This window comes from Macaca fascicularis, chromosome 1, assembly GCF_037993035.2.
Source record: "Macaca fascicularis isolate 582-1 chromosome 1, T2T-MFA8v1.1".
NCBI classification, from domain to species: Eukaryota; Metazoa; Chordata; class Mammalia; order Primates; family Cercopithecidae; genus Macaca; species Macaca fascicularis.
Window position 1 is genome coordinate 190,394,168 of NC_088375.1, and position 14,772 is coordinate 190,408,939.

The 14,772-nt window shown below is 44.7% G+C and overlaps 1 protein-coding gene across 15 annotated transcripts in view; it reads left to right on the forward strand.

The window, feature by feature from the left end:
• Positions 1 to 1,336: 1,336 nt before the first annotated feature.
• Positions 1,337 to 14,772, forward strand: part of ERI3 (ERI1 exoribonuclease family member 3) — a 134,469-nt gene continuing 121,033 nt past the window's right edge. For 4 of the 15 annotated variants that reach the window (XR_012421083.1, XM_005543579.5, XM_005543584.5 and 1 more), the window contains exons 1-2: positions 1,370 to 1,735; positions 3,701 to 3,776. Coding sequence is in view for 3 of the 15 variants with exons in the window: in XM_005543579.5 (XP_005543636.1) it covers positions 1,601 to 1,735; positions 3,701 to 3,776 (211 nt within the window). In the remaining 12 variants the exon portion in view is untranslated. The other 11 variants (XM_065523518.2, XM_015436967.4, XM_065523544.2 and 8 more) reach the window with 4 other exon arrangements.

Sequence of the window (14,772 nt, forward strand, 5' to 3'; positions counted from 1 at the left end):
GTTATTAATCAATGAATCCTCAGCAACAGAAACAGTGCCTGACACTTAAGAGAGGCACTATAAATACAGGTGGACTGACTGACCAACTGGGGTTAATGTCTAGGTAATAATAGGAGAATCTGTTCCAGCTCCAAGAATTGGAGGATAGTACCTCCACTTACTGACTTCGGGATAAGCCTGTCCCCGATGCTGTATATTCCCTCATTTGTTCACAGACATTTACTGCAGGCCTTCTTTACGCCTGCACTATGCTGTGTATTACTGAACAATAATGGAAAAAATGGAACATACATGAACAATATGGAAAAAAATGCTTTTCCTGAAGGACTTAAAACCCTGTGGGAGCGACAACAAGGAAAAAGACAATTATAAAACAATATGATAAATGCTGTAGGTGCACAGTAGAGTCACCTAACCTGTTATGTGGGTGGGATAGATGATGGCATTCCCTGATATGGGGATTACCAGGCACTCCCAGCTCAGGTGGAAACCGTTATGTTAAAGTCCGATCTCAGAGGTGGTAGGGCCCAGAAATGACATCATCCTAAGTGTAAATATGCAGACAACACACAGAGGGGCTTGGTAACTGAAGCTGGGCCCAGAAGATGGGGTCCTGACCGATTGTGAAGCTGTCAAAGCCATCATTGGCTTGGCTAAGGGTGAGGTTTCCCAGCTCATATCCTGGGACTCATGACTACCCAGAAAGGCATAACCAGGATGAAGAAACACAGGTCTCTCCAGCTTACTGGAGAGACTGACTGGGGAAGTTCCTCACAGCTGAGGCCAGAAACCTTTTAAACAGAAGTTTCCTCTGAGTGGACCTGAACAAGCCAGTTCCCTCTTCCTTAGGACGGCTCTTCACAAATCTAAGCATTTTCCTCTTAGCTTAACCCCTCTTTGTCTCAGGTCTCCCCCAGGCCCACATCACAGAGTAGATGACAATAATTACTTGTTGAATGAACGAATCATGAAGAGTCATGTAAATATAATCTGTCACGTTGTGAGCCCACATTTACCTTGCGGGTATACTGGAGGGCGGGAAAACGGAGATGGGGGACCTGGGTCGCTGTAGGCCTTAGAAAGTTTCGTTTTAAAAAAATTGCTTTCACAGATCAGAAGTGATGTCCCCGCCCCCGCCTTCTCTTCTGAGTTCGTGCAACGTCAAAACTACAAGTCCCATAAGCCCGGCCGCCGGGACTTACCATCTTGACATACCTTAGCGCGCATGTCGGCGGGAGAGTGAGCATTTGGGGAGAAGAAGCCCCGCCCGACTGCAGCCCATTGGTCAAAGGGACCGGCAGCGGGCTCAGCGGTTGGCCACAGCGCCCGCCCGTCCGTCGCGTCGGTCGGGGTCAGAGTGCGCGGAGGTGAGTCGGTGTGTTGTGGACTCGTGGTGCTGGCTGCCGCTGTTCAGGCGGCCGGGAACGGGCGGTGGGGAGCGGGCGGAGCTGGCCTTGCCTCTGCCTGGCCGGCGCCGCAGTCGGCGCGGGCTGCGCCCGCCGCCGCCAACTGCCCTGAGCGCCTGCTGAGGCCGAGGGAGACGTCGGGGCCTGCACCTGGAGGGAGCCTGCCGCGCTGGCCCCGAGGAGGGGGCGTTGCCATGGCGACAGCCTCTCCCGCTGCTGACGGGGGACGGGGGCGGCCCTGGGAAGGAGGGCTGGTCTCCTGGCCCCCCGCCCCTCCCCTTACTCTCCCCTGGACTTGGATGGGCCCAAGTTGGGGGCAACACCCCGGGGTGGGTGATGCTGAATGCCCCCCTCCAAGATTGGGCCCTGGTTAATGCATGCGGGCCGAGGGTCGCGGTGCGCAGAATTTGTGCAACCTGGGGTGCTGGCCCATGTGCTAACCCTGGATGCTTAATCTACTGAGTAACGTTCTGGCGGAGGGGGAGAGGGGCAGAGCTTTGCAAGACAGGATGGGTGAGTTTATTAAGGGGGTTGACTTACTGGGATTACTAGAAAAGAAAAAGAGGTTTGACCAGAGTGGCTAGAAGTGGAGCAAGGAGATTGTATTAGAACATTCCCTTGACCCCCTCCCCAACACATGCACACACACCAGGTTAGCAGTTTACCTCTTTGTAAATCTGAAGCGGTGGTAGTGGTGATGGTGGAAGGAGTGAATAAGGGGCCTAACCTGGCTATCTTTCTGTGTGCCTGTCTTGCAAATGGTCTAGCAACAGGTGTTTTCTTAAAAAAAAAGCATGAATTTGGATTGAGGCTTGACTGTGAGTTCTTGTAAAATTTAACTGCTCATTGTTGACTTGGAAGATGCTGGATGTGGGGCCCCCAATGGGGGTTTGGATTTTGTCCTTAGAGCTGGATTTTGCAACGAATAGTGCCCATCGTTGCGTCTGCTTGAGGTCTCTGGCCACTTCAATGGTATTTACTCTTGTCAGACATTTCATCAGTTTCCCAGGGGAAGGGCAGCAAAACATGAATCATATTGGCTAAAAGACTGTATGCTATTCAAACTATAGTAGGTTGTGAGTGGCTAAATGAGTTTTGATTGTAGAGTTTCTTCCAGATATTGGCTTCATCAAATTCTGCTTTATTCTGACTTTATCATATACAGCCTGCCCTGTTTTAGTGGGTTCTTGCTTGGAACTTAAGTTTATTATACCTGGATCTCCTACTATTTAAAAGCCAATTTATAAACAGGGACTTGAAGTGTGACTCCACTAATGTGTGTCTGTGATCCTGGTTAGAAACCCACTTGGCTGCCTTTTCCTCAGGAGGTGGGGGTTGGGGGGAGGGAGCTGCCGGGAAGTGATTGATAAGGTTTCCTTTATGGATTCTGTGGTGCTTCACTGGAGCTCAGAGCACTTTGGCAACTTAAGCACTCCAAATTAAAAGCTCATTAACAATTCCTGCCCAAAGATCCTGTAAATAATCAGCTAGCTAGGTCATAGAGCTTGGCTAAGAGCTTTTCTTCCAACTTGAAATTTCCAAATAAAAGTGCTTTTATTCCCTTTCATTTTGAAAAGTGTTTTCTTTGTGGTGGGGTAAATCCGTGAGTGGCCTTTTCCCAGCGGATCTGAGTAGAAGAAAGTCTTAAATGTGTGGAATGGTAGACAGGAATATATTAGTTCCAACCCTAGGTGTTTATGCAAAAGACATCACTAACAGGGGCATCTCTGCAACTTCTGGTCCTTTGGAGGATATGAATTAGTCGAAAAGGGTGATAGGTATCTATTGATGTTTTGACTTGGGATTTAGTTACCTTGACTTTCTTAGAGTTTGAAGCAGGCTTGGAAGTATCCCGAAAGTGTTTCCTAGTCTATGTGGCCATTTTCAGTATGACTTGTGGATTTGTGGCAACCAGCCCCTCCCCCAATCCTGGCCCAGCCTTAGTTCCTTAGTTCTGAATATTGTCAGCCTTACCAGTGTCTTCCTCCTTGACTAGACTAGGATTCTGAAATTACCCAAAGAGGCACCACTTCATGGCTATCTTTCTCGGTAAATGTTCAGTGTTTCTAGGAGGTGAGCCTCCATAGGAGGAAAAGTATATGACTAGAGAACATGAAAATCATTACAAATATAGTACTAATAGTTTCTGAAAGCTCCGTGGGGGCACTGTCTTTCCACATAGATGGCAGTTATCCCAAAGTTTGAGTTTAGAGTTTGAGGTGTAGTATCCTTCATGGGGATTTGATCCTTGGTATTGAAATAGACTTGTTGCAGAGATGTGTGTTTATCCACAGCATTGGGGCTTTCCAGCTCTCACAGAACCTTCAGCATCCCCAGCTGCCGGTCTTGGCATCTTCGAAGTAAGGAGAGGTGAGAATCCTGTTGCATGGTCAAGTTTGGCTTTATTTCCTTCTGAGTATTTGGGCTTGGAGGGTAGGGGGTGGGGATTGATGCAGATTGTATTTTTTTTCCCCACGTATCCCCAAAGTCTAAACAAATTGTATTTTTTTGTAGCTTCTTCTGATAAGGTAACGTATGTTCAAAGTCTGTAGAAACTTACTTAAAGTTTCTAAAGTGGTAAGAGTTGGAGGTGGGAGATCCAGACTCTGAAATTCTGTCACAATTGCTTTATGGGCATCTCATGAGCACCTACTTTAGGTTCAGGATGGTTGAATAGAACCAGAATAGCCCATTATCCTGAGAAATACACATCTTTTTTTTTTTTTTTTTGAGGCGGAGTCTCACTCTGTCGCCCAGGCTGGAGTACAGTGGCACGCTCTCGGCTCACTACAAGCTCCGCCTCCCGGGTCCACGCCATTCTCCTGACTCAGCCTCCCGAGTAGCTGGGACTACAGGTGCTTGCCACCACGCCCGGCTAATTTTTTTGTATTTTTAGTAGAGATGGGGTTTCACCATGTTAGCCAGGATGGTCTCGACCTCCTGACCTCGTGATCCACCCACCTCGGCCTCCCAAAGTGCTGGGATTACAGGCTTGAGCCACCGCGCCTGGCCAGAAATACACATCTTAAGAAAATAGGAAGAAACATCTTCATTTGACTTTAAACATTTATTTATTTATTTAAGAGACAGACTCTTGCTAGGTTGCCCATGCTGGGCTCGAACTCCTGGGTTCAAGTGATCCTCCTCCCCACAAGTAGCTGGAGCTACAGGCATGTGCCACTACGCCTGCCTCTCATTTGGCTTTTGCTAATGTATTTGACCAAGGCCTTTGGGATCTTGGTTTAATTTAGGTTGCATGTCGCCTTTTGGTGGATGGTTAGTTCCAACCTGTCTGTTTTACAAGGATCAGGGACCAGCTAAAGAGGCATACTCTGGATGATTGATATCCAGGGACTTGAGCTTGTTTGTTCAATAGCTAAGGGCCAGGCACTGTGCTAGTTCCTGGGATTATAGTGGTGAACAAGAAAGCCACCTTCCCTGACACCATAGAGCTTACAAATTCATGGGAGAGACTGATAGTAAAAAGGCAGTTATGATATGATCTGAGAGTGCTATAGTAAGGGAAGTGTAGAGGCTTTGGAAATACTCAGAGGGGTCTCTGACCCAGAGTTGTAGACTCAGGGAAGGCCTCTCAGAGGAAGTAAACCTCCTCACATAGAATTAAACAAACCCTCAAAGAACGCTGAAAATTTAAAAAAAGAAAAAGAAAAAAATAAGATGAAGACATGAGGGACCAATTGTCAGAGCTTTGTTGAATATGAGAAAGTTCAGTGTGGCTGAAACAGAGTACTTAGTTGGCAGGGGACAGGAGAATATGGGGAGAGATGAAGCAGGAGGTAAGCAGAGGCCAGAGCCTTAGCTTATAAACTCTTAGGATTAGATCAGGGAGTAGAAAAAAGATTAGGGCTCTGCAAACTTTTTCTGTAAAGGATAAGATAGTAAATATTTAGGCTTTGGGTCTCTGTCACAACTTCTCAACTCTACTAAACTCTGCAGTTATGCATGAAAGTAGCCATAGACAGTATGAAAAGGAAGAGCATGGATGTATTCCTGTAAAACTTTATTTATAAAATAAATAAAGGTGGCAGCTAGATTTGGCCCATGGAACATAGTTTGCTGACCTCTGGATCAGATTTAAGAACAGTAAGAAGCCACTAAAGGGTTTTAAGCAGTAGACTGATGTTAGATTTGTGTTTTAGAAAGTTGGCAGGCCAGCGTGGTGGCTCACGCCTGTAATCCCAGCACTTTGGGAAGCTGAGGTGGGCAGATCGCTTGAGGTCAGGAGTTCGAGACCAGCCTGGCCAACATGTTGAAACCCTGTCTCTACTAAAAATACAAAAATTAGCTGGGTGTGGTGGTGCATGTCTATAATCCTAGCTACTTGGGAGACTGAGGTGGGAGAATCGCTTGAACCCAGAAGGCAGAGGTTGCAGTGAGCTGAGATGGCACCACTGCACTCCAGCCTGGGTGACAGAGCAAGACTCTGTCTCCAAAAAAAAATTTGCTCTGATTTCATTGTGAAAAATGGATTGAAGGGGACAGACAATACTGGAGGCAGAGAGACTAGTCAGGAGGCTGTGGAAAATTACGTGGATAGCCATTTTATTTTTCCCTTTTGTGGCATTATTTTGGTCCTTAAAAATTGAGTATATGGCTGGGCACAATGGCTCATGCCTATAATCTCAGCACTTTGGGAGACCAAGGCTTGAGGCAGGAAATCAGGACCAACCTGGTCAACATACTGAGACGCAACTCTACAAAAAAACCAAAACAACAACAAAAACTGATCTATAAATACGCTTTTCTTATAAATAAAAAAAAATGAGTATAAATGAATCTGCATATATGAGTGTAACGGTTCTCTTTACTAACTTCCTACCCATCTACTAGAATGTATAGAATGTCTACCAAAGAATTTGTTGGAGATACTGGCTCCTATTTTACACACTGGAAAAGATGTAGAAAGGGAAAGTTGGTATAAAATGAATTGAAAGAGCTGAGCACGGTGGCTCATGCCCATAATCCCAGCACTTTGGGAGGCCAAGGTAGGTGGATCACTGGAGGCCAGGAGTTTGAGACCAGCCTGGCCAACATGGCAAAACCCTATTTCTACCAAAAATACAAAAATTAGCTGGGCGTAGTGGCGTGTGCTGGTAATCCCAGCTACTTGGGAGGCTGAGGCATGAGAATCACTTGAACCTGGGAGGTGGAGGTTGCAGTGAGCTGAGATTGCGCCACCATACTCCAGCCTGGGCAACAGAGCGAGACTCTGTCTCAAAAAAAAAAAAAAGAAAGATGCTTTGGAAACTGTATTTTAATGAAGTATGGAATAAGCAGAGCCATTGAAAGGGTCTCGGTCTTAGGGTTCATAACTTAATGTCAATTAATTTGAACTTCTTGAACAGAGAGGATGACCCATTTTCCTAAGCCTTCCAGGAAATTGCCCTCATTCTATATATGTCCTACTTGGTCTCTCCTTTCCTGGCTTGTAGAAGACTGATGACCTCTTCCAGATATTTTGGAGATGTCTCCTAGTTCAGGTATATGTCAAGGAAAGGGACCAAATAAAGTATTGTATTTAGTGAGCGTCTGATGAATAGGTTAGAGCTGAGAGTCCCTTGTCTGTGCTTTCCCTTACTTCCTACATTCCCTTTGTAGGAGGTCTTCATCCTACAACCCCAGTGTAGGTTTCTGGTAGCAGTGTTTACTTGACCTTGGGCAAGTGACTTACCTCTCTGAGCTTCACTTTGCTATCTGTAAAATGGAGATAATGATACAATCGAGTTGGCTGAAGGATTTAATAATGTTTGTAAAACTCTTTGCACAGTGTCTTGATAACTTTTATCACTAATAAAATTTTATATAATTAATAAGTTTTTATAAAGCAGCCAGTATTTGGGTGACTTGGCTTTTGACTTCATATTTTTTGTGTCCTCACAGTTGTCATTGTGAATATACGATAAAAACATAGCCGCTCATGGTGGCAGCCAGCAGACAGGAGGAATTGACAACTAAAGCAAGGCACTGCTCTTCATAATGGAAAATTTTCAGACAATGGGTGTTCCATTCAGAATCCCAGAACTGGCCAGGTGCGGTGGCTCACACCTGTAATCCCAACACTTTGGGAGGTCGAGGTGGGTGGATCACCTGCACCTGAGGTCAGGAGGTCAGGAGTTTGAGACCAGCCTGGCCAACATGGTGAAACCCCATCTCTACAAAAATACAAAAAATTAGCCAGGCATGGTGACACACATCTGTAGACCCAGCTATTCAGGAGGCTGAGGCAGGAGAATTGCTTGAACCTGGGAGGTGGAGGTTGCAGTGAGCCAAGATTGAGCTGCTGCACTCCAGTCTGGGTGACAGAGTGAGACTCAAGACAAAAAAAAAACACCAAGCAATCCCAGAACTTTTTTCAGTGTGGACCTTAGTTCCAGCACCATCAGTAAAGCAAATTGAGTGAGCAGCTTCCCGATAGAAATTCACCAAAGTGTGACCAGCATTCCTCCCTGTCTGTCTGGGGTCATTTATTAGTGTTGCCACCCTGTGGCCTTACATCTTTGTAAAGTGCCTCTCAAATTTTTTAAAATTACTTTTCACCAGCACTCTGGGAAGTGGGTCAGGTGGTCAGCATTCTTGTCCTTGATACCGTATGAAGAAACTGAGGCCCAGAAAGGTTAAATGAGTTGCCTGAGGTCCTGCTGTGAGGTACTGTCAAAGCTAGGGCAGATTTGCCATCCAGATGAAAGTGTGTTAGTTTATTGCTATGATTTTGCTTTCCTTGAGTGAGAGGTGCATAGTCATTCCAGAACTGCAATCTGATGCATGCCTTGTCCAGATCTACTAGGCTTGATTTGGGTCCTACGTTATCCATTTGGTTCTGTTGGGTTTTAATTAGTGATTGCTAGAACCAGAACTGTTGGGAAGCAGATTCCCTTTGGGTCATTGTTTTTAGCCTTTCCTCTTTGGGGGCATTCCTTGAGGAGCTTTGGGTTACTAGGGATTGCTTTGATGTGTTCAAAATTGTGCCTTGTGCCCCACAGCTACAGGTAAAATCAAAAGGCGGATAATTTATGGGAGTGTCAGAGCTGGCCGCTGGCACCTCAGGAGGCCATTAGTATGCCTGTTCAGACCCTCTGTGTCCTTGCAATTGATTCCTCTTTGCATGAGCCTGATTTGGGAAGCTGTAGATCTGTGGGTAGTGATTGGATGTGACAGTCCAAACACCGGTCCCTAAATTAATCCTTTTAATGGTATTCCGGCACCAAGGCAATTCTCTCTCTCTCTCTCTCTCTCTGGCTCTTTCTCTGTCTCGCTCCCTCTCTCGCTCTTTCTTTCGCTCTTTTTAACTAGGGAGGACAGAATGGGGTGGGCTAGGAGGAAGGATAAAGAAAGGAAGAGAAGAAGCTTTGTTTGGTGCTTAGGCCCTGCTCTGTTCTAATTAGCATGTTCTAATTCCAGAGCAGTTGGCATCTTGACTGTGGGCATATTAATTCATTTAGCAAACATTTACTCTTGCTTACTTTGTGCCTGGTCCTGTGCTGGGTGCTGGGAATACAGAAATGAATAAAATGTGGTCCTTACGCTTAGGGATCTAGCTCAGTGTTTCTCAGGCTTTAAAAACTGTGTTTAGACGTAACACAGTTTAGATTAAAACACACACACACACACAAAACAAAACAATCTTATGCTCTTCTTTAATGCTATTTGAAATTTTAAAATGCATTAGTCTGATAAGTCAAAGAATTATGTCAAATATGCTTTTTTTTTTCTTTTTTTTTTTTTACATGCACATGCACACATATACCTGTACTGCTGTCTTCTATCCTTCTCCCTTAACTCCTTAAAAATTACTGGTAGTAGAAGAAACATACCTAATACCTTACAACATAGTGAGATAAAAGTTATGAAGTAGGAATAAACTGTGCCACTGGATCATACTTAAGCAATTAGCTTTATGATGGAGTGTCAGAGAAAGCCACCAAGAGGGGGGAGATTTGAGCTGGATTTTGTAGAAGCAGTCATAATTTGTCTGGCAAAAAATGGAAGTGCATTCCAAAATAGGGAGCAGCGTTTGCCAAAGCCCAGATTTGTAAAAGGAAATGTTACATTTGGGTACTTGAGTAAGAATTGATTATAACCCTGCCTCCTGCCAGTTTTCCACTCTGTAAGATGGAAAGATTTGTTCCTCTGGAATTTTGTTTGAGAAGAGGCTTCGAGTTCCTTGTGCTGCCGTTGTTTTAATTCTGCTTTTGTGCTCAGGCCTGTAATTTTTCTTTTTAAAATATAGAAAAAAAAAAAAAGGAAAACAAGTTAGGATGATTTGGATAGACTTAATTATTGCTTAAGGTTGAGTTACTTTTAGTTAAAGTTACACTTTGCCTCAAAAGAAAAACTGCAGTTGATATGCATTGTTGGCTCTCTGTTGGATGGGGGGAATCAATCATGTGGGGAAATGTGGGTCGTGGTAGAGAACAGGACCCCAAAGAGCTGAGCACTCCGATCCCTTAGTTTCCTCATGTGGAATATGAGAATACTGTTACCCATTCTGCTTGATACTGGGAGGATTAAATGAGATAAAATATGTAAATCATCAATACAGTGCCTGGCTTGAGTAGATTTTCAGAAAAGGGTGTTTCCCTTTTCTCTTTCTCAGGTAGTAACAGCTCCCTTTTACTGAGCACTTGCTACTGTGCAAAGCACTTTTTGTACATTGTATGGTTAAACTGAAACCCAAAGACAGGTATTATTATTATAGCTATTATCACAAATAATTTATAGTAGAGTCAGGATTTGAACCTAGGTTTGTCTATTACCAGTGTTTTAACACTAGATTATATAACTCCTTGCTTTTACACCAGTTCCCCATCTTGGGACCGAGAGTACAGGAAGTATTTAACAGTTCTAGGTACCTCTCTTCTGGGATCAGATGCTGTCTACAAGTGTGAGAGGTGCTTAAAAGGTTGATGCTACTATACCTGCCCTCCATCCATCTCTAGTCCATTTATGGTGTGTTAGGAAGCAAGGCTTTGCCCCTTCTCATATGTGATGGGGTTGCAACAGACTTGCAGGACTTTGCAAAAAGATGTCTTCCAGCTTTGGTGGCTGAAAGGAGTTTGCCCAAGCTACTGGGCATGGCTGATGGTTTAGCAAACAACAGGCAAATCACAAACAATTGCCTCTTTTTATGTGTTTCTTGGAGCCTCTGAAACAGACCAGTTGAAGGGGAGAGCAAGCCTGCTGTGACCTGTGATGTTGCCATCAGAATTTGGTGTTCTTGAAGGCCTTTAGTGATTTTAGCTCTGCTGGTAGTTTGGGATTATTAGCAGCTGCTTCTGAGTTGGGGGAGCTCTCCCTAGCCATGCCTTGGAGCAGAAGCAGCTGTAGCTACAGGCCAATGCAGGGACTGGATGTAGAGAGGTGAGGACCCAGTTTTAGAGTTCCTGCTTCCTTTCTGCTTTGGGACCACGTGGAGGTTCCAGGGCATGTCAAGCTTTGTTTTGTCTTCAACCTCTAGCCTTCAGCAAACTAGACAGAGTCCTCAGGCTCCTGGCGTCTTCTATGAGACTGCACAGCTTGGGAAATGACTAGTGAGGCCTTTTCCTTGTGTTGGATCCCAGCCTGAGATCCTGGCCTTGGAGTCGAGAGCCTAGGTTCTATTCTTACTATTTCTTGCAATGTGAAGCTTGGGCAGTCCTTTTCTCTTTCTAATCTCATTTTTCCTGGCTGGTTGGACTGTGTTGCCTCTTAGGTTTTCTTTCACCTCTGACAGTTCGTTTTTTACACAGAGAGTGCTCTGGCAGTAAGGATATATTCATTAGATGGAAGATTATGACTTTTGAAGGCATGCAGTTTATTTGTATTTTTCCCAGGCTATTTTTAGCTGCTTGAGACAAAGCCTATGACTAAGTGAGTTCCAGACAGGTATTACTGTGTTTTTTATTGTTGTTTCTGTGACTCAGGTGCCTGAGCACTTGTGATACTGCAGGTCAGATTGGGTCGGGGGCTTACACCAGGACTGAGAACTGAGGAAGCTGTGATTGTTGTATTCCTAGGTGCTTCCAGTCAGCTGGACTCAGAACCTGTTGCTGGTAACTTGGAGTTACTCAAATGTATCCCTGCCTCTTAGTCTGGCTTCTAATGGAATGAATTAAATCCAGGGATGGTATAAACATACACCCTCCCAGAAATCCCAAGTACACATGGCTGGGGAGGTGGGAGTGGGAGTAGACCACGTGTTTCACAATGGGCTCCTCTTGTTTTCCCATCCTGAGGACTCCCTTGGCCTGTGTGTGTGGATGTTAAAGGTCGACCCCCTCCACTCACCCCTCCAGTAATGGAGGCTATAAAATGTCTATTTACCCAAGACACCAGAACGACTCCTCTGTGGTTCCTCTAATCTGGTGATTTGGTGCTTCTTTGGTCTCTCAGGTAAATACAGATTGAGTCTTTTTATAAAGGCATATTATTTCCCTCATTAAATGTGTGTTTTGGCACATGTGTTATTTACCTGATAGACAGTAATGGCTGCAGAGGAGCCATTGGTGTCTGTTGTGTAAATACTCTGCACAGAGACCATCCTCCAGGGGCTCTGGCGCAGGCCTGTTTCTCCAAATTGGGCTGGCCCCGTGGCAGTCCCATTTACCCCTCCCCTGTCCCCACTGGGGACCTGGGCCCTTCATATTGAGGAGAGAATCATTCATTTTCCTCCTTGCCATGGGCTACTTAATACCTTTAATTTGCTAGGAGAGGGAAAAGGATGTCTGAGAATAAATGTGTATAAATCTTTGTCTCTGATGAAAGATAGTTTGCAGGAATAGGCAGAATCATAAACTTTCTTTTGAGTTTTGGTCCTCAGTTAGATACTAAAAGTCCCAGTTGATTTTATAAGCTATAGACTTATAGCCTGCAAATTTGTGACTAAAACATAAAGACATCAATAGGAAGGAGAAATCCCTAAGACACCAGAGGGTGCGAGGGCAGGTGGGATGCTGCTGCAGGGAGCAGGGGTGTTTCCTGAGAAGGCTCTATGGTAGCGGGAGTGCCAGTGAGGTGGGCATTGAGTGGGTGCTCTTCTAATGGAAAGTCGGCTGGATAGAGATACTGTTTGGGCTGAGAGATGCTTTGAGCCTCTCTGCCAGAGAGAACATGCAGCCTACCTTCTGTGGGCATTACAGGGAGATCTCTCCCTTCAAATACTGTCTGTGTGATATTTTTAATTTAAAAATTTTAACTACATTGCACATGGATTTAAAAAAAACAATTTAATTAATTCATTGAGACAGAGTCTCTGTCACCCAGGCTGGAGTGTAGTGATGTGATCTCAGCTCACTGCAAACTCTGCCTCCTGAGTTCAAGCGATTCTCCTGCCTCAGCCTCCTGAGTAGCTGGATTACAGGCATGTGCTACCATGCCTGGCTAATTTTTGTAATTTTAGGAGAGATGGGGTTTTGCCATGTTGCCCAGGCTGATCTTGAACTCCTGACCTCAAGCGATCTGCCTGCCTTGGCCTCCCAGACTGCTGGGATTACAGGTGTGAGCCACCCCACCCCACCCAGCTGATTTTAAAAAGCAATTTTGAAAAACAATTTGAAACAGCCCAAATTTACTTAAAAGTTGTAAGTACAGTAGAAGGAATTTTTTCCCTGAACCATTTGAGGGTTAAATTGCCGACCTAATACCCCATCACCCTGAATACTTGGTGTGCATTTCCTATAAACAAGGACATTTTCCTACCTAGTCACAATACAACCATCAAAATCAGGAAATTAACATTGATACAAAACCTCTATATAATCCTCGGACCCCATTAAAGTCTTGCCAGTTGTCCTAGGAATGTTCTTTGCAGCAAAATGATCCAGTTCAGAATTGTGGGTTGCATTTGGTTATCAAGTCTCTTTAGTCTCCTTTAGACTTTCCTCAGTAAACGTTCCTTGGCATTCATGACCTTGATACTTTTGAAGATTATAGGTTGGTTATTGTTTAGATTGTCTCTCAATTAGGGTTTGTATGACATTTTCTCATGATTAGATTTAGGTTGTGTATCTTCAGGAATGTATCAGAAATGATGCTTTGTTCTTTTCGTTACATGATTTTGATTTATCCCATTATTGATAATGTTCGCTTTGATCACTTGATTAAGGTGATGTCTGCCAGGCTTCTCCATCATAAAATTACTCCTCGTTGTAATTAATAAGTATTTCTTGGGGGAGATACTTTGAAACTATGTAAATATCTCACATCAAAGTTTAATTTATTGATTTATATCTTTATGGACTCATGGTTTTCTATTCAGTGCATTATAATCCATTACTATCATTGTTTCTTGGCCAGTAGGTGGCTTCTGTATCCTTTTGGTATGTTCCCATCATTCTTTGGGTGTTTCCTTGCTTTGTGGTATAAGATGTTATGGGCTTATCTTGTATTTCTCTTGCTGCATCCCTGGAATCAGCCATTTCTTCAAGGACCTCTGTTTCTTTTTTTTTTTTTTTTTGAGACGGAGTCTCGCGCTGTCACCCAGGCTGGAGTGCAGTGGCCGGATCTCAGCTCACTGCAAGCTCCGCCTCCCGGGTTCACGCCATTCTCCTGCCTCAGCCTCCCGAGTAGCTGGGACTACAGGCATCCGCCACCTCGCCCGGCTAGTTTTTTGTATTTTTTTTTTTTTAGTAGAGACGGGGTTTCACCATGTTAACCAGGATGGTCTCGATCTCCTGACCTCGTGATCCGCCCATCTCAGCCTCCCAAAGTGCTGGGATTACAGGCTTGAGCCACCGCGCCCGGCCGGACCTCTGTTTCTTTTAGTGGAGAATGGTATTTAGAAGGCAACTGGGGCTGGGTGCTGTGGCTCATGCCTGTAATCCCAGCACTTTGGGATGCCAAGGTGGGAAGAACACTTGAGCCCAGGAGTTTGAGACCAGCCTGGGCAACATAGTGAGACTCTCATCTCTACAAAAAAATAAAAGTATTAGCTGGATGTGGTGGCATGTGCCTGTGGTCCAAGCTACTTGGGAGGCTGAGGTGGGAAGATTGCCTGAGCCTGGGAGTTCGAGGCTGCAGTGAGCTGTGATTGTGCAACTGCACTGCAGCCTGGACAACAGAGCAAGACCCTATCTTAAAAAAAAACTAGAAGGCAATGGAGTGCTAGGTGTGCTCATTGCCATTGTTACTGCTCCCTGGCTCTTCCTTAAACAGAAATATATATGCATATGTATGTATATTTGTGTGTGTGTATCCATCTGTCTATCTGATATACATCTAATCAAAAACCATGAGTTCACATTCTTCCTGCCAATTCCAATCCAACACCACAGATTTTCTCCCTTTCCATATTTTAAGTCCTTTCTGTAACAGTGAGAAACTCGGGTCCCATTATCCTTAATATATGCACTTCCTTGATCAGTTCCTCTGT